This window comes from Mirounga angustirostris, unplaced genomic scaffold (genome assembly GCF_029215605.1).
Source record: "Mirounga angustirostris isolate CCGP_5_RB_7025 unplaced genomic scaffold, mMirAng1.0.hap1 SCAF_9, whole genome shotgun sequence".
NCBI classification, from domain to species: Eukaryota; Metazoa; Chordata; class Mammalia; order Carnivora; family Phocidae; genus Mirounga; species Mirounga angustirostris.
The window spans coordinates 96,972,466-96,991,863 of record NW_026991717.1 but is presented as its reverse complement, the minus strand read 5'-3'; the positions used below and the strand labels follow the sequence as shown (position 1 = coordinate 96,991,863).

The 19,398-nt window shown below is 44.6% G+C and overlaps 1 protein-coding gene across 10 annotated transcripts in view; it reads left to right on the top strand.

Annotated features, from left to right (window-relative positions):
- Positions 1-2,161: 2,161 nt before the first annotated feature.
- The window catches only part of PYGL (glycogen phosphorylase L), a 69,689-nt gene continuing 52,452 nt past the window's right edge, over positions 2,162-19,398 (top strand). For 4 of the 10 annotated variants that reach the window (XM_064571041.1, XM_064571038.1, XM_064571042.1 and 1 more), the window contains exons 1-4: positions 2,187-2,532; positions 8,139-8,240; positions 10,742-10,820; positions 13,933-14,036. In XM_064571041.1, the coding sequence (XP_064427111.1) occupies positions 2,290-2,532; positions 8,139-8,240; positions 10,742-10,820; positions 13,933-14,036 (528 nt within the window). In that variant the 5' untranslated portion in view covers positions 2,187-2,289. Of the gene's footprint in view, positions 2,533-8,138; positions 8,241-10,741; positions 10,821-13,932; positions 14,037-19,398 lie in introns of all 10 variants that reach the window. The other 6 variants (XM_064571044.1, XM_064571036.1, XM_064571037.1 and 3 more) reach the window with 4 other exon arrangements.

The following is a 19,398-nucleotide window of genomic DNA, read 5'->3' as shown; positions in this document are numbered from 1 at the left end:
TCTTGAGCAAGCTACGTACCCTTCTCTAAGCCTCGGTTTCCTCATCTGTCAAATGGGAAGAAGATTACAACTTGCCCACAGAGCTGGTGAGCAGATTGAATGAGGGAATGCATACGAAGCACCCAGCCAGAGCCCTCAGGAAATTCTCATTGTGGTTTTGATGAATCCGAAAATGGTATGCCAACACAAGAAGCTCTACCTTAAAACACAGTGACTGTTAACCTATGTTTAACCTATGTTTATCTATGTTTATCTTTGTTGACCTATGTTTATCTTTCTGTGGTGGCTACCAGAATGGGGCTCAGAGACCTCCAACTGCAGGGAGCATAAGTGACCAAGCGCCCCAGATATCCTTGCTGCCCGCGTGCGGAGGCCACGCCTCCAGGCTGTGCTCCCACCGATGACTCAGAGAGCGTGGGGTCACCTCTGACAGTTGCCTGGCTCCAGAACATCCCGCTGGGCTTGCTGGTTCTTCCTAGGACTGCAGGGCAGCCTGGGACGCCCCCTTCCCATTCGTCCCTCCCTCCCTTGCCTCACAGTCTGATGCTCTCCCAGGCTAACTTGGCTCCTTCTCTGTTTTCTCTCCCTCAGGAATTTGCCCTGATAAAAATCTTTGCACGTTTAATCATGTCTTAGCATCTGCTTCTCCGAAGACCTGGACTAACACACTTTCCCGAGGTTCTCTTCTGGCAATGGGCAACTTAGACTTGTCCTGGGAGGTCTGGACAGTATGTTCAGCTCTTCCTAAGCACCGTTTCATCACAGCGCCCACCGGGGAGCAGTAGTTGGGAACCGGGAATAACACAAGTCTTTGTTGGCTAGGCTGGCAATTCTGGCAACAGACTGTTTCTAATAGATTCTTTTTTTTTTTAATAGTATTTTTTTTTAAGATTTTATTTATTTGACAGACACAGCGAGAGCAGGAACACAAGCAGGGGGAGAGGGAGAGGGAGAAGCAGGCTTCCTGCTGAGCAGGGAGCCCGATGCGGGGCTCGATCCCAGGACCCTGAGATCATGACCTGAGCCGAAGGCAGACGCTTTAACAACTGAGCCGCCCAGGTGCCCCTCTAATACATTCTAGTAGATTAATACTCCCCTTTATTGAAGAAGAAAAAGCCTCTGACACCCTAAAATACCACGCGTTTGCCTTGGCCAAGGCTTAAACACACACACACACACCACCACCAAAGCTGAGGTGACCATGCAAAGATCAGTCTGTACTGCAGATTAACACAGACTGCTTTGTTTTCTGTAAACAAGGCAACTGGCTCCGTGAGTTATCCCTTCATTTCCCACACACATGCCTTCTCTTTTCTCCCTACTCCACCCCACCTTCCTTTAAAAAGGTAATGCAAACAAGAGGCCTAACAGGAGAGCTCCCGGCGCCTAATCAGCCCAAAGACCCAACTCAGGACTGGCTGATCCTCAGGCACCGGTCTGGACGTCTGAGCAGTAGGGTGCTTTTGACGGGGCAAACTGCGGATGGGTCGGAGGACTCGAGAAACCCGAATCTCTGAGTCTCTGAAAAATAACTGAAAGCAAGGGAGGCACCTGGGATCTCTTTCCGAGGCCTGGGGTCCCGGGCGGGGCAGTGCCAAGGACGGACGAGGAGGACGGGACAGCGGAAGTAAGAGCGTGCTGCTCCCTTCAGATGCTTATGTTGGAACGCGTTCCAGGTGAGAAGTAACAATAACGACAGAGCAAGCAAACGTCTTCCAAACAAAGTTTGCCCACACGTGCTTCCACACACAGGCAGCCTCCGAGTATCGGAGCATCTCGGTGGGCTGACAGGACAGTGCGGCGCCTGGGATTCGCAGATCCGGAAGCGGGCCGCCGAGCGCCTGCGTGACGGGCCGTCGGTGCCCCCTCGGGCGGCCCGGAAGGGGGCCTCGGGCCCCGCTCCGCCCCAGCCGGCCGCGGCGGGCGCGCAGACTCGGGCCGCCGAGCGCCTGCGTGACGGGCCGTCGGTGCCCCCTCGGGCGGCCCGGAAGGGGGCCTCGGGCCCCGCTCCGCCCCAGCCGGCCGCGGCGGGCGCGCAGACTCGGGCCGCCGGGGGTCCCGCGCGCGCCCCGCCCCCCGCCTCAGCGGCCGCCGAGCCCAGGGCGGGCCAGGCCCTCCCCCCACCCCCCGGCCGGCGAGCTGCAGCCCGGGCGGCGCCGCGCCCAGGGGCGGACCGCCAACTTTGCTCCGACTCAAAAGCAGCGGCGCGCGGGGCGGAGCCGCTCCGCCCCTGCCCTGCCTCCGGCGCCTGGGCCGCTAGTCCAGCTCGCCGCCGCCGCCGCCGCCGCCATGGCCAAGCCGCTGACGGACCAGGAGAAGCGGCGGCAGATCAGCATCCGCGGCATCGTGGGCGTGGAGAACGTGGCCGAGCTCAAGAAGGGCTTCAACCGGCACCTGCACTTCACGCTGATCAAGGACCGCAACGTGGCCACCCCCCGCGACTACTTCTTCGCGCTGGCGCACACGGTGCGCGACCACCTGGTGGGGCGCTGGATCCGCACGCAGCAGCACTACTACGAGAAGTGCCCCAAGGTACCGGCCGGGCGGGAGGTGGTGGCCCTCCGCCCCGCGTCCTTGCCCCCCGCGCTCCCCGCGGGGAAGTGGCCCCGAAGTTCGGGCTGGACGTGTCGGGGCGGGGGTGGGCCGCCCAGGGGACTGCACGGCACCACTCCGCCAACCCCAGCCCCACCCGAGCCGCCGAGCGCTGGGCTCCTGCGGCCGCCTGGGGAGCGGACGCCCGGGCCTCTCTTGTCTGTCCGCTTATTTCACAAACTCTGGAGCAGCTACATCGGCATTTCATAGGAGGTAGTGGGCGCCTCCTGTGTGTATGCCGGGCACAGTTCTAGGCCAGTCGGCCCCGAGCAAAACCGACGAAAGCCCTGCTTGGCTGAGTTTAATGTTTAGGGAAGGGAGACAAACACAGACGCCGTCAAATGGTAGTAAGAGCAGGGACTCGGGGGCGGGGGGTGGAGAGGAGGCAGAAAAGAAGAGTCTAAGGAAGGTGCCTCACTGCCCCTAGATCCTTTGGAGGGGTTGGCCTGGGGGATGCGTGGATGACCCCGGCTTCTCGTGGGGTCTGAGGTGAGGTGGAGAGAGAGGGGCAGAGGCCCCCCACCCCCCCCACAGTCAGAGCTCCGCCCGGTCACTCCCACCAGTTCCGATGAGTAGGGTGTGGAGCTGGGGCACTTCCTTGTTTCCTGCGGGAGGGAGGCCGAGGGCCAGGACAGGCTCTGACTCTAAGACCTACCCCAGAAGCTGCTGAGGAAGGCTGTGCACTGACCACCCCTCTCCACTACGCAGGGGCTGGAACTCAAGGTTCCTTAGGGAGCTTTGGGGCGCACAGAGGGACACTATTTCCACCTGGCCAATCTGGGGAGGTGGGGGTGGGGGGATTTGGAAAGGACCTGGCAGGGAGAAGTATTGCGTTGTGCAGAGCGAGGTGGGTGTGAGTATGTATTGAGAGAGGAAAGTGGAAAAACTGGCTGGGGGCATATTAGAAAAGGTGAAAGATATACCCAGGAGGCAGTGGGAAATGCATATAAACATCTATTAGGAATATTTTTAATATGTAAAAACATGGCGGGGGGAAGACTAGTCCAAACAACCCATGAGCAAAAGAAAGTAAATTCCTGTAGTAAGAAACTGCGGCTGTTACAAAGCTCTCAAATGCTTTTGCACCGCAGAGGCCTAGGCCTCTACCCAAAGGTAGCAACTGCTAAAATATAATCTTAGAAAACACTGGGTGTATACTTAAATTTACTGTATCTTTTTTATTTGCATAGAAGGGACTGCACCTCCCATTAATAATTTAAGTTTTTAAACTGGAGAGTGAGACGATGCGCCATATTTTAGAACGACACACACACACAGGAGAGTGGGACGATGCGCCATATTTTAGAACGACACACACACACACACACACACACACACCCCTCCATAGCCTTTAGCACCTTGTGTGTTTCTCCTCCCGTGGCTTATCTGGTATTTTATTGTTCTCCTGTGCTCTGGCAAGTTTCTCATTGGACACACACACACACACACACACCCCTCCATAGCCTTTAGCACCTTGTGTGTTTCCCCTCCCGTGGCTTATCTGGTATTTTATTGTTCTCCTGTGCTCTGGCAAGTTTCTCATTGGACAGCACTTTCCTACCTGAGTGCTGGTATAAACCAGGTATTCTGATGGTGATAGGATGGGGATACCACAGCGAACAAGATTCATTCCGAGTCTTAATTATTTCCGCTGTGACAGTTGTTCCCCTAAACAGAAGGTCCCTGCCCTCATTAGAACACAGAATGGAGCCAGTAAGTGTGTCCAAGCTCTCCTCCCGTCTCCTCTGCTGTCTGGTAACTGTACAGATGAATCCCAGATTTGGGATTCCTTTTCAGACTCCATTCCTACATGTCTGAGTGCTCAGTGAACATACCTAGATCTCTTCCTATTTCCTCAAACTCATATCATCATCCCTCTGAACCCTGGCTTACCTTCTGTTTGTAATTGTAATGGCATTGCCATCCTGACAGTCACCCAGACACAAAACTTGAGTCTCACCTTTGATTTCCTCCCGTATCCCCCATTCAGCAGCTTGCCAAATTCTGTTGATTCCTGTGGGTTCTCGTGAAATTACCCACTCTTCTGCATTCTCCGTTTTCTGCGCTGGAGGCCCAGGCTGCTGGTGTAGGAAGTAGACCTCTATGTGGTTACCTTGCTCCCCGCAAGTGATAAAGCTGGGAGCGTGCAGCTGAGTATGGCTAGCCATTGTGTTTCATTTGGCCAGCAAGACACCTTTAAGCAGTTAAATTTTCAGTGCCCTCAAGCAGGACACATACATCCCAGTTCTTGGCTCAGGACTCCTCATTGTTTCATGTGACTCCCATTACACATTTATTTTTCTCTGCCTGGCTCCTGAAGCCATTTGGGTATGGAATCCCATCTCATTCTGTGTGTTGTAGTCCAATTAAGCTTCCCAAAGCAACACATCTTGCCCTGTGTTCAGATATCATGGCACCCACTGCCTGTCACAGTCATGCATTTAAGGCCTTCTCAGCCAGGTGAACCTATGCCTCATATCTGTCCTATCTCCCATTACCCTCCTGGGCTCACCTTGCTCTCCCACCAAACTGATCTGCTGTCCCTGTCCAGGTCCATGTCCTGTCCCACTTCTGGGCCTCTGCCCACAATGCACCTGTCACTTGGGATGCCCTCCCCCACCTCCATGTGTCTCCATGCTCAACTCTTGCCTGTCCTGCACCTATCCATAGGTCTTCCCAGAAGTACGGGGCCTCTGATTGACACTGGGACTAAAAATAACATTATTTTTAAATACTGGTTATTGTTATGTCTTCTTTATCTTTATAGGCCTTTTGAAAATGTCCACTTTATGTAAAAGATACATAAAATATCAGTAATAGTAGTGCATGTACATAATTTATAAGATGTGTTGGAGATGTTCAAAAATTTTACTACCAGGAGTATGTTTTAAGTGTTTAGAGACCGCTGACTAAGAGGATGGGGTAGATCGGGCGCCTGGGTGGCTCAGTTGGTTAAGCAACTGCCTTCGGCTCAGGTCATGATCCTGGAGTCCCAGGATCGAGTCCCGCATCGGGCTCCCTGCTCAGTGAGAAGCCTGCTTCTCCCTGTGACCCTCCCCCCTCTCATATACTCTCTCTCATTCTCGCTCTCTCAAATAAATAAATAAATCTTTAAAAAAAAAAAAAAAAAGAGGATGGGGTAGATCAATTTTTCAAGGTCTTGTATATCCCCAAACATGAGGTAAGGTTTCCCCCCAAAAAATTATTTAAGTGAAAATAGGAAATCACCTTAAATTCATGTACTTGTAAAGTCTGTCATGTAATGAGGGGCTTTTTCAATTACTTTATTTTAAGCAACAACATTTTTTTAGGAAGATCTTGAAATGTCCTAAAATGTCTGAAGTCCATGCTAATTTGGAATCATTAGAAGGGAAGCAAAGAGGGGCGGGCAGCTGGGCGGCTCAGTCATTTAAGTGTCCCACTCTTGATTTCTGCTCAGGTTGTGATCTCAGAGTCCTGAGGTCGAGCCCCCCCCCCCTTGATGTGGGGCTCGGTGCTCGGCGGGGAGTCTGCTTGTCCCTCTCCCCATCCCAACCCTCCCCCCCTTGCTGGCTCTCTTTCTACCTCTCTAAAATAAATAAATAAATAAATAAATAAATAAATAAATAAATAAATAAATAAAATCTTTTTTAAAAAAGGAAAACAAATTTAACACATGTAGTCATCTGGGGTGTGAACTCACAATTGCAAGTGTTGCATATATATACTATATTTACAAACAAGCTTTTTATGGATCACTAAAACATAAAAAGCAATATATGGTGGTTTTATTATCGAGATCATGAATACACAGAGAAGAATGGAAAAAACTGCCCTGATGTTATGCAAGTGTGGCTTGTGGCTTTCCTGTATTGCAGTAGCCTTGTATACAAGGGTACATCCATTGAGGGGGAGGGGGGCCATGCACCTCTTTGGCTTGTTTCTGCCTCAGAAAAGATACCTTTTCCCTTTCTCAGACAGAGGCAGCTAATAAGCTGATGAGGGCCCTAATGACAGCATTATAGATATTCAAACACCTTGGATAAAAATAATGAGGATATGCTCTGGAAAACCATGTTATATGACCCACTAAGATATGGATGTTGACAATCCATGGGAACACTTAGAATTCAGTTGTTTCATAAGATGAAAGTGGGAAAAAGTGAAATTTCCAAGTTGACATTTTCATATAATATTTTAAATATATATGTGTAACTAATGAGTTAAATATTATAATAAGCATTTTTGATATTGAGCTATAGTCTTTTTATATTTTGGGTTTGACCAAATACTTTTCTTTTGGGTTCTCACTATTGGATAATGAAGGAATCCCTAAAATTTTTTTTTGTTTTTGCTTTTTATAACATTGACAATTTTTATTGTCCATAGCATTGTAATACTGGATAACATCTTTTTAAAAAATATATATATTTTTTTATGTTAATCACCATATATTACATCAGTTTTTGATGTAGTGTTCCATGATTCATTGTTTGCGTATATCACCCAGTGCTCCATTCAATATGTGCCCTCTTTAATACCCATCACCAGGCTAACCTATCCCCCCACAACCCTCCCCTCTTAAAACCCTCAGTTTGTTTCTCAGAGTCCATAGTCTCTCAGATTTTCCCTTCCTACTATCTTCTTTTTTTTTTTTTTTTTTTAACATATAATGTATTATTTGTTTCAGAGGTACAGGTCTGAAGTGACTTTATATTGATGCATTTATAGATATTTGTTTCATGTTTGGCGGAAAAGAAAAGGGGAAGCATTATGGAAAGTAAGGTATTGTAAAAGGGGATGATGAAGTTACTCACTGATCTTCCTTATTTTTTTTTTAAGTTAGTAAACTTAGCTTGTATTTTGAAAGGTTTTAGGCAACTCTGACCTTGGCACCTTTCATTTTCATCTCAAATAGTATTTACCTGGCTTTATGTCAAAGGCGAACAGTTGCTGAGTTGATAGAGAAATTTCCCATTTCATCAAGAACAAACACCAATAAACCTGAAGTAGTCTTTTGTTATTGCCAGACCACAGCGTTTCTAGAATCATTTTATTCTAAAATAATTAACTGTACTATTACTTGCAGTAATCAGACACACTGGCTATGTTCTGGCCACTGTGTGTGTCTTGAAGGAGTTAATCTTTACATTTTCTAGATGAATTGAGATGATCACAGTCAAACCCACCTGACTAATCATATAAATATGTTAAAATGAGTGATGAGCTATGGCAATCTGACTTCTGTTTGTCCAAACATATGCTTAATTCATGAGGCTCATGAACGAGAAGGAAAACACACACACAAAACATTGAATCTAATTAGTTGGATGAGTTTGCTTTTTTTCTCCCTGGGCATAAAAACTACTTTGCCAAAAAATAGGGTATAAAATGGTTTTTCTCAAAGCCATTTGTCAGTATTGCTTGTATTTATTTAGCCTTTCATCCATCTTTAGGAGTCTCTGTCTTAGTCTCGCCTGTTTGTTTCTTATTGGTGACCTTTTGTGTTTTTATGTTGACAAGGAACACTGGCCTTCCAGCATTAACATGACCTTTCTTTGTTTCAGAGGGTTTATTACCTCTCTTTGGAATTTTACATGGGCCGAACATTACAGAACACCATGATCAACCTTGGCCTGCAAAATGCCTGTGACGAGGCCATTTACCAGGTACGTTGTCTCCGTATTTCTTTCATTCTCTCCCCTTAAATTTCAAGTTCAATTCAGGAACCTTGGGAATGTAGCACCAAAAAAAAAAAAAAAAAAGTGAAAAATTGCTTCTCTAGCTATGGTCATTACAATTAGAAATATAAACTAGTGGAGATCTCTGGTTTAAGAGAGACAAAGTTAGAGAACTGGTTTTGCCTCATGAGAATTTTCTTCTGTAATCAGTTTTTGACAGCATTCCCCAGCAAATTACATGTTAGGAATTAGTATCTAAACAAACCTTTTAAAGGCACCTGAGCCCCTGCTCTCAGAGTCACAAGTTCTACTTTGAACTCCTACCTACTTTTTTTTTTTTTTTAAGAACTTATTTTTAAGTAATCTCTACACCCAACGTGAGGCTCGAACTCACAACCCCTAGATCAAGAGTCACACACTGCACCAACTGAGCCAGCCAAGCCCCCCTCCTCTCTAGTTTTAAAAATGATCCAAGTTTGACTATTATTCATGTGTCAAGGCAACATGCATAAATAATAAGTTTTTGAAATTACATTGACATACTTTATTTACTGCTTAATGAGATGTAAAATACACTTCCTCCTTAAATGAGGAACTCGAGGTCTTAAACTTAATATGCTAATTTGTTTTTACGGAATGGAACGTATTTAACTGTTTCTCCCCTGAGCTTCAGGATCTCCATGCCAAAAAACAAATAGTTCTTAATCCTTTTCATGTGACAGAAAGGGGGCATGTGTATTTGCAAAGATACATTCTAAATGAGAGACCATCCAAACTGCTCCTTTTCCTTGGCATCGGATTGTCCTGTGTGACCAGCTACTGTGGCCAACGGCTGGTTTCCTTCGTGGCGGTTAGGGTTTAGGTATTTTCTATGAAAGAATCATTGCAGCTCCCCTCTGTTTCCCTTTTCTTTGCCTCCCCTGATAGCAGGTGAAAATAATATACCTCCCCTGGCCTGGGGTGGGTGAAGTAACCTATGTCAACCTCCTCAAGGTTTACAGCCTACTTGAGACGTCCATGTTTAGAACTGAAAAAATCCTGAGTGTTAGCATTAGCACTGAAGGGTTTCCAAAGTGGCCTCTTCTTTACTTTACTGTTATTTGTTCACAGCTACTCGATTTACATATTGGTGTGCTATTACCTAAGTTGCTTCACCGTTGTGTTGTTGGCTTGCACAAGGACCCCGGTAAACTCTAGTTACCGGGGAGCACATTTGAAAGCCCCTCCAAAAATAAACAGAGGCGAAGCTATTTCTGAACTCTCAGGAGATTTAGTTGTCAAGACTTGTGTGAAAAAGCCACGTTTGGTGTAAGGGCAGGGAACCCAAGAAGGTGGCTCATGGAAACTGGGGCATCAACTTCAAGCGTGGTTCTAATTTACATATATGTTTGTAAATGTGTAAATTATCTTCCCATTTTAAATAATGTCTAATTTAATGGATTGCCTCACTTTCAGATAAGAATACCGTCCTTTTCACAACAAACCATTGTTAGCCATCCATGGGCTAGATTACTATCAAGTCAACATAGGAGAGGTCATTTAATTTATCTAGCCATCAGTTTTCTCATTGTAAGATGAGCAGCCCAAAGGGATCTCCAGGACCGCACAGCCCTGACATGAGTCCACGCTAGTGCTAACCAGCCTCTAGCTGTGGGAGCCAAACACTCGGGGGCAGAGAGCTGGCTGGCCATCAATTCCATCCATCACCAAGGTCACAGATGTTCATTGACCTCCCGTAGTCTCTTACCCACCTCAGAAAGAAGTAGAGGATTTTTGCCCTCGTCCAGCTAGCCCTCAGGGCTGTTTCCCCGGACTGCAGTCTGGTCCCAGGTCTCATGGGCAGTGACTCAGTAAGTGGTTTTGGGTTAACAGTTATTGACCCTAGTGAGTAAATATGTTGCGGTCATGAAAAGATGAACTTTAGTCTATCCCAGGAAGTCTGACCTCATACTTGTTGATAGTGTTCAAAATCCTTCAGCCCGGTTAGTGTCAGCGTGGTGCTGGACCATTCCTGAGGGTTTACCCCTACAGCACAAAAAATAATAATAATAATAATTTTAAGAAATAGTAATAGCTGACACTTATTGAGAAATATCTGTTCAGGGTAATTCTAAATGCTTTGTTTGTATAAGCTCGTTTAATTCATAACAGCCCTAAATCAGGCAGATACTATTATCCTCATTTTTTTAAATAAGAGAGGAGAAGCATAGAGAGATTTACGTTGCCCAGAGTCCGAGAGCTAAGAAGTAACAGAGCCAGTAATGGCCCTTTGGAGCCCACGCTCCTTCCCACGCTGCTGCTGGGCCATCTCGTATGGTTTGCATCTGCAGTCACCAGCATTTGCAGGGGGCTTCTGCTGTCAGAACACTCTGTGAAGGAGCTGACAGAGGACCCTGGATGCCTGACCGAGGGACTAAGGAAAGGACTGTGCTTCCTGAAATGGCCTGCATTTGTGCCTGCATCCAGTGTTGCTTTCCTTTCATCTCCAGCTTGGACTGGATATGGAAGAGCTGGAAGAAATGGAGGAGGATGCCGGGCTTGGCAATGGGGGTCTTGGCAGGCTGGCCGGTAAGTGACATCATGAGTGTGTTATGTGTTGTCTGGCCAGGTGACGGCTTCTCAGATGCCGTGCGTGACCATGCTTGGGAGAGCCAGACAGGCTCTCCAGGAGGAGTACAAGGTGTGACCTGGCTTACAGATGTCTTTGTCTTTGGGTTTGCACTGTGGTTTGGTCAGTTCTACACAAAGAGCAGAGAAGGGAACTTGAACCAAAGAGACGTTGCTTAAAACCCTGGGAGACATTGCTTAAAAACCCCAAAGTTAACCGGCTCCTTCCTGTGCACTTCAGGGTTTCCAAAGTGGCCCCTTTCCTTCACTGTTGTTTGTCTACAGCTGCTCATTTCACATACTTGTGAGGTGTGACCTGAGTTGTTTCACCATTGTGTTGTTGTCTTGTCTGCTTTCTTATTGACCGGTAGGCATTGATCCACTTATTATATTATTGGTATGATTTGGTTCATTAATATCTTTTTTTGTATGAATACAATTCCAGTGCTTTATCCAGTAAATGATTTTTCCAACAAATGTAAAGGAAAACATTAAAAAGATAATACCAACTTCATTAAATTAAAAATACGCTTCCCTGTGACCAAGCAATTCTACTTCCTGATATTTACCCTAAAGATACACTCAACATGTGCACAAGGAGGCATGTTAAAAAATTATTACAGTACTGTCTGTTAAGGCAAAATATTAGAAATAACCAAATGTCCCTTGATCTGAGAATAGGTAAATAAGTACTGGAACATGTATGCTGCAGAAAAATATGCAGTAAAAGAATAAAAACAATAAAATTGATCTATGTACTTTTATATAGACCTCTAAGGGGGAAGAAAAAAAAGGCAAGTGGCATTAAAAACAACACAGTGTGATACTATTTATGTTTTTTAAAAACTAAATATTTTCTGTAAGTATATGTGTAATTCCATAGGGGAAAAAGTCTGGAATTTGAAATACTAAAGTGCTCCCTCTGATCTTCCCTAGAGAGGAGTGCAGAGCTGGGGGTGCTCACCCTGTCTGTAATGTTGTAATGTTTTTTACAATGAGGATATATTACTTGTGAAAGTTATTTTTTATTTTAATTCCAGTATAATGAACATACAGTGTACTTGTGAAATTTACATTGAATAATAAAAATGTACCACCATGCATGTCTTCATTAGATTGCACTCTATGAAAAATAATCTCTTTCTTCTTTTTCAAAAATGATTCCAATATCTCTTAATTTTACACACACTTTCACGTTACTGGAAATCCGTTTGTGTGTGTTTCATGGTATTTACTCCTTACACTAGTGGCAGTGTGCATTAACATTGCTATCAGTATTAGAGATACTTACTACCTTGTAAAGTCAACCATTGGGCAATTTAGTAGGCTTTCCACGAGGCTGTAAGAAGACCAGCAGAACCAGTGGCATACACATCTAAGAATGACAACCAGCCTGCCTTTCATTTCTGTAAAGCCCCAGGCCTATTTGTTGGCTGGGTTAACCCCACTCTGTGCCTGATATTAATGACCTTGCTCCTTCAGTTGGCTGATAAGTGCAGAGAGTGAAGTGGTGAACGAGGCTGAGTGATTCTCATGAGATGGCCTCATCTCTGCCTGACTGAAAAGGCTGAGACCCCATTCTGGTCAGGCTCTAAGAATAATTTGATCAAGACCCAGGAAAGGACAAATGGCCACAGCTCTGAGAGAGCAGGAACTGGAGCAGTCAGGCCACATGAGCATCGGGACTGGAAGACCACTGTGAGATTCCAGTAACTTGAAGGCATTGGCCATTGGCCTTTGTGGATCCTCTGTTTTAGAGCCCCACTGTGAACCTAACTTAGCCCATTTCTGTTTGGTCTACAAATGTTCTTTTCAGTTTTAGATCCAATTTACATTTCCTCATTCTCTGTATATTTCTCAGTTCAGATTCCTGAGAGGGACAATCAGATTGGTGTAACCCTTCAGATAGCATCTGGTCACAACATAGATCCCTGCCCAGCTTTTTTTAATTTTTTTTTTTAAGATTTTATCTGTTTGAGAGAGAGAGATAATGAGTGAGAGAGAAAGAGAAGGAGCAGAGGGAGGGGCAGAGGGAGAGGGAGAAGCAGACTCCCCACTGATCAGGGAGCCTGATGTGGGGCTCAATCCCAGGACCCTGGGATCATGACCTGAGCCAAAGGCAGATGCACAACCATCTGAGCCACCCACGCACCCCTTCCCAGCCTTTTGATTGGCTGCTCTGGATCAGGGGCTCTGTCATTAATGCTCTTGGCTACAAGTAACAGAAAATCTAGCAAAAATTGGTTCAACCGACAAGGACGTGTGTTATCACTGACTAAACAAGGACTCCAGAATTTCAGCCATTCCAAGATTAGTTTATTCAACAGCATGACTCTGGGTCTGTGTGGTTCTTTGGGCTTTCCTCCCATGGAAAAAAAGATGGCGGGAGCAAGGAAATCTTTCACTGTACCTAGCAGACTTCCTAGTACCTCTCATTAGATCGTAGGTCATTGCGTGCTCATGCCGAAACCAATCACTGGTGAAGGAAATAGAATTACTATGATTGGCTTAGAAGCTTAGACCAAAGCAAGATTTGTTTCCTGGCCCAGCCTCCCTGAAGCATATGGCCCCCTGATATCTGAACAACATTGGAATTCCATTGGCCAGAAAGAGAGTCTGCCACAGGTGTCCAGCTAGTTGGTTAGGTGGTCACATGTAAATGTAAATTATCCTCTCCTGGGGCCATCTTTCAAGCAGGGGGCCATAGAGACAGCTTCCCTGAGAAAGGGCAATGTGAGTGATGGGCACAATAATGGATATATCTAAGGCAGGCCAGCTTCCTTATCTGTTCTCAAATGAAATGCCAACATGTACACAGTGTTACTCCTAGATGGCAAGATAGTAAATGCTGTTTATTTTCTTCTGTGTTCATTTTTGTATTTTCTGACTTTTCTATAATACTCATTTTATAATTTTAAAATGTTATTTTAAAATAATACCCACTGCACAGCTGTCTCTGCTTTAAAATACAAATGTGGTTTTTCAGAGAAAAAATGTTTTGTGGCTGCCATCTTTTTTAAAGAAGGATGAAATTTGGACTAACCTTGATGACTCTGCATTTACTTTAATTTAGCCTGCTTCTTGGATTCCATGGCAACCCTGGGACTTGCAGCCTATGGATATGGCATCCGATACGAATATGGAATCTTCAATCAGAAGATCCGAGATGGATGGCAGGTATGTGAGCCATCTTTCAAAATTTTGTTATTAAAATACTTCTCCTTCATAGTACGCTGGGTGATTTATAATTTACAGACATTTAACATAGAGCTTTTCTAATATCTCTGGCATTTAATTGCCATCACTGAAAACTCTCAGTCTTCCCCCTTTGGGAAGTGAGTTCCCTAAGAGCAGAGAGCCTGCCAGTATCATTCAGCACCAGATCCATAAGCACCTCACATAGTGCCTGACTCATGAGAATACTCTGAAAATATTCACCACTGACCCCTGACTGTGGACTACCTCCAATGTGTGACATCTGTTCTCTGCAGCACGCACAATGGAGGAGCACATCTTTTGACTGATGATCCTCACCTGTAACTCTTGACAGCAGGAAGCATGCTGCTATTTTATAGGCGGGAAAACTGAGACTCTTGAGAAGTGGAGTTACTTCAGATCACACTGCTCGCAAACATGGATCTATATCCCCAGATTTCCAGGCCCATGTTCAGTATTCTTGCCTCCACTCAGTCCTACCCTCCTTAATATCCTTATCTTATAAGACATGTAAATTCCCTGTTCTCATTTTTTTATAAGATGCAAGCAGGCAGTCTTGTAATGATTATGTCAAATAAATCTGGCACATATTTAATATGTATAATTATAGTGTTCCACAGAAATTTGCACAATAGTAATCAGACCACACAAATAACTCTCATGTGATTTTTATATAACCAAACTGGATTCTTAGGTATTCGTTTCTTTTTTTTTTTATTTTTTTTATTATTATGTTATGTTAATCACCATACATTACATCATTAGTTTTTGATGTAGTGTTCCAATTCATTATTTGCATATAACACCCAGTGCTCCATGCAGAACGTGCCCTCTTTAATACCCATCACCAGGCTAACCCTTCCTCCCACCCACCTCCCCTCTAGAACCCTCAGTGTGTTTTTCAGAGTCCATCATCTCTCATGGTTCATCTCCCCCTCCGATTTCCCCCCTTCATTCTTGTCTTTGGTCATTCTTTGAGCCTACAATCAGCCCTAGTGGGGATAGTCTTCCCTGATGCTAAGTGTGATTTAGACTTTCTCTCTCCCTATCTTTTTCCCCTACATACACATCATTGACAAAATGATACTGGATTCGATTTCCAAAAGGGCCACATTCTCTGAGCCCCTCCCACACTTCCATGAGTCAGTCTGAGAGGGCAGAGTGCTCAGGATTGGTTGAGGGGACCTAGACTGGAGCTAATTCCAAGGGAGAGGAAGGATGAGAATAAGTTTAGTGTCAACACCATTCTCCTTCCCCTCCAGTATTTTGACACTCTGAGCCACGGAAGAAGGAACTAAAAGGTTTGATGTGATAAGAGAATGTGCCAAGGAAAAAGTCTCAGAAGGAGAATACTGGGTGCATATTGAAAGACAAACTTCCAATTTTGTTAAGGACCAGTGGATCTTAGGTATCCCTAGATAAATTAGAAGGCAGCATTGTGTAGAAAAAAAACATGTAGGCCCTAATTGAGATCTGATTTCTAATTTGAGGCCTACTTGCAACTCGTTACCCCTATGAGGTGTGTTGTTTTGATTAGGTTACCTGACCTCTCTGAGCCTCAGTTTTCCCATCTGCTCAATGGAGATACCAGCTTCATGAAACCATTGTGAATATATGTAAAATGTCTGGCACACAGATAGGCACTCAGTAAAATGTTAATTTTGCCTAAGAAAAGAGGATAATCTAATAAATAGTGGTATTATTTAATATCGATATAGTTATTAATATATTTTTTATTAATTTTAGTAAAATGGGAACTTGTTTATGTTAGTTGAGAAAAGGAGATTATGGAATCATATGGATGGTGTGACCTATCCAAAAGAAGCCAAAAAGATAAAGTAGTAGGAAAAAAAATACATCAAAGCTTCAAAAGTCATTATCTCTGGGAGATACGATTACAGGTGACTTCTACTATCTTATATTTGCTCTTCCACATGACTCATATTCCATAAGAAATGTGTATGTTATAATCATGGAAGTTATAAAAACAAAATAATGGGTTCCCTTCCTCAATGAAGTAACCTAGAGTTTCACTGTTAGAAACCTAGGTTAGCAGGCATTTCCAGGACGACCAACATTTTGACACCATCTGACCAAGCAATACACGGTATCCATTCCCAGTCTTTGAAAGTATCCTGTGTGGTACTCATTATACCCCCAACTGTTTAAGGGTTTCCTTTCTTATCTCTTTACTGTTCTGTGAAAAATTTAAAAGAAATTCAGCAAATCCATCTCAAAAAATTTTTTTTCAAGTGCATTTTCCCCAGAATTTAATGAAAGTTCACTCTTTTAAAATCATACCTGCTCTCTTTGCTACTGTTCAGCAGCCTTTATTCCAGGAAACCGTCCCTTTCTCTCCTATCAGACCCAGGAAGTATATTTTTCTAGTGGTCGTAAAAAAGAGAAACTACATGACTTTCACTTGTCTCCAAAGCTGACCTCACTGGCCATCATCACTACTCTCACTATGACTTGAAACTGAGTCAGAAAAACTCATCATTTTCTTTACTATATCCATTGTTTACTGGGATGGGATTTTAACATCATACCATTAAAAAAGAAACTATTTCCATAAAAAACAAAGTATCTTCCAGGAAAGCAGCATGCCTCTTGGGGGAAGGGCATGCCCCACACACATCAGATACCTCATTGCTGAAGAAAATGGCACAAGCTGGGAAGATTTTTTTTTTTTTTTTAAGTAGACTCCACACCCAACGTGGGGCTTGAACTCATGACCCCAAGGTCAAGAGTTGCCCTTTTCACCAACTGAGCCAGCCAGGCACCCCCAAGCTGGGAAGATTTTTAAAGGTTAATGGACCTGTAGGTTTTGAAGTCTCTCTTCAAGAAAGATTTACAATAATAAAGTGTTCATTGTAAACCATTGAAAATAATTTTATTGCCAAAATTCTTGATTTAACAAAATTCTTGAACTCTAATGAGATTCGGTGAAACTTTATCAGTAGTAGTGTTCTATGAAAACAATTGGCCCCTGGGAAGAAGGACAGAAAGACAGTTGCGACAGCCCTGCATTAAAGTTTAATAGTCACATGTGTCTCAGAGTTGAATCAAACAGTATCTCCTCGAACGCTTCTCTCTCTTAGAACCTGTGCTAAGCCCGCTGTAATTAGTCATGCACAACTCGCGTTGCCCAGCAAGCTTCTCGTTACCGCTGTTGAATTCGTGGGACTCCCCAGATACGGTTTTCAGTTATTTGTACCATCAGAAGGCAATGTTGGTTTGCTCGCAAGTTTTTTGTGTCCTGTGTATCCCACAGTTGACGGCGAGAACATTTCTTAGAATTCAGTCACTAACAGAGCTCCCTGAGCTAATCTCTGCTCCGTGCTGGCTGGAGGACAGATGCCATTGAGTAATTCCTCTGGGGTGGTCCCCCCTCGCCTGACTGGCACCTGGCTCCTCACTCCACAGACCGACGCTTGCTTTGTCTCAGTTCTCTTTCATCTGGGACATTCAGATCCAGCAGCCCACTTGGACATAAATGAAAGCTCTTCTCCCATCTTGCCTCCACCCTTCACACAGCTCCACATGTTAGTGCCTTCAGGGATGACTGGCTACACGGAAATCTAAATTGACAGACCAGTTTGTTGAGTCATTGGACAAAAGCAAGGTAGAGAAGACGTTTATCACCATCCCGCAGCTTCTGTGGATTTAGTGAGGGTGGTGGGGGCAGTTCTCTTTACTCCTCTGATCTGCTCGGACCGGCTTGTGATGATGAAATGTTTTTCAATTTACCTGAAAATCAAGCTTTGTGAAATTGAGGGAATTATTGTCTGATTCCTTGCCAAATCAGGAAGAGACTCAAAATAAAGAACGGCAAGCTAGGAGTTCTGTCTTCCTACCGAACTTGTTACTCCAGTCAAGTCGAAATCAGCCATTATTTGGCAGGGAAAAATTAGAGCAACATTTAATAGCATTAGGAGTAATCTGCTGACTGGTGCCTTGTCACTTTGCATGTCCTCGAAAGAGCAAATGCAGCCTCTGACTTGCGTAGGTGTGGGCCGATGGTGGCAAGCCCAGAGTTAGCAGAAAAATACATATTTGTCAGCTCTCCTGTACACATGGTTTTTGAGAGGAAAGCTACTTCTGCCTCCATGTCCCATTTCGTGTCATATCTTCAGGTGTGTTTTACAATAGTCCCGAGTGCTGAAATGAGGTGTTTCCTATTACAGGAAGCAATGTTCACAACTGACCAGTATTTAAACCCCCACCTGCCCTTGCCTAAGAGCTGCAGAAAGTGTTTTGTAAGTCAGGATGTTTGGATCCTCTGTGGATATTCTCATTTATTTGTGTGGAGTTTCTAGTTATTAACACAAGCTAGTGGACTCTGACTTCGCTAAAGCTTAACAGCTAATGAAATTCAGCCTTTTCCGTGTTTAGTTTGTATTTTATTTTTTGTTCTCTTTCTGACTAGATTAGCAGAAGTCTAAATTTTGAGTTGCATTTACTGACTTCGTATCACCATGTATAGCCCCTGGGGACATGTTAAAAATGCAGAATTTCAGGGGTGCCTGGGTGGCTCAGTCGTTAAGCGTCTGCCTTCGGCTCAGGTCATGATCCCAGGGTCCTGGGATCGAGCCCCGCATCGGGCTCCCTGCTCCGCGGGAAGCCTCCTTCTCCCTCTCCCAGTCCCCCTGCTTGTGTTCCCTCTCTCACTGTGTGTGTCTCTCTGTCAAATAAATAAATAAAATCTTTAAAAAAAAAGGCAGAATTTCAGACCTCTCCCCAGACTGCCTGAGAATCTGCATTTTAACAAGGTTGGATCAGCTGACTAGCTCAAACTTGGCTCCAGCCTCCGCTAGGCTTTACCCTGCCTCTGATGCATCCTCTTGCCTCCGCATCTCTCTAACTCCTGGATCTACTATTTACAGGTGTTGTTGCTATGAGTCCCCTTTTCATTCACCACTATGCTGGTACTTGGTGTTAATGGGTAGCTCACTGGCTTTCTTGACATAAAGTCATGATCAGTGTTTGAATAAATAAATGCATGTGTATTTCCTTGTCTGTCTGTTGACATCAGTGTTTTGTCTGATATCTCAAAAGACAGTAGCTGTGTTTCCTTGTTTCCACACTATGCCTGGGGCCGGCACTGAATTCATATTTAGGTGGTGGTCATGAAACATCCAGCAGTGTGTCATAATTCATGAACAAATTCTTCTTAAACTAAAGCTAACTTTTCTCAGAGGGGAAGGTGAGAAATCAAATAAGTAAAATAACCAGATTTGGGGTAATTTCTTTGACAAGAGTACTTTGTCCTAAAAGCCCTTACCCCTCCTTTCTTGTCAAAACACAATTGCATTTTTTAATA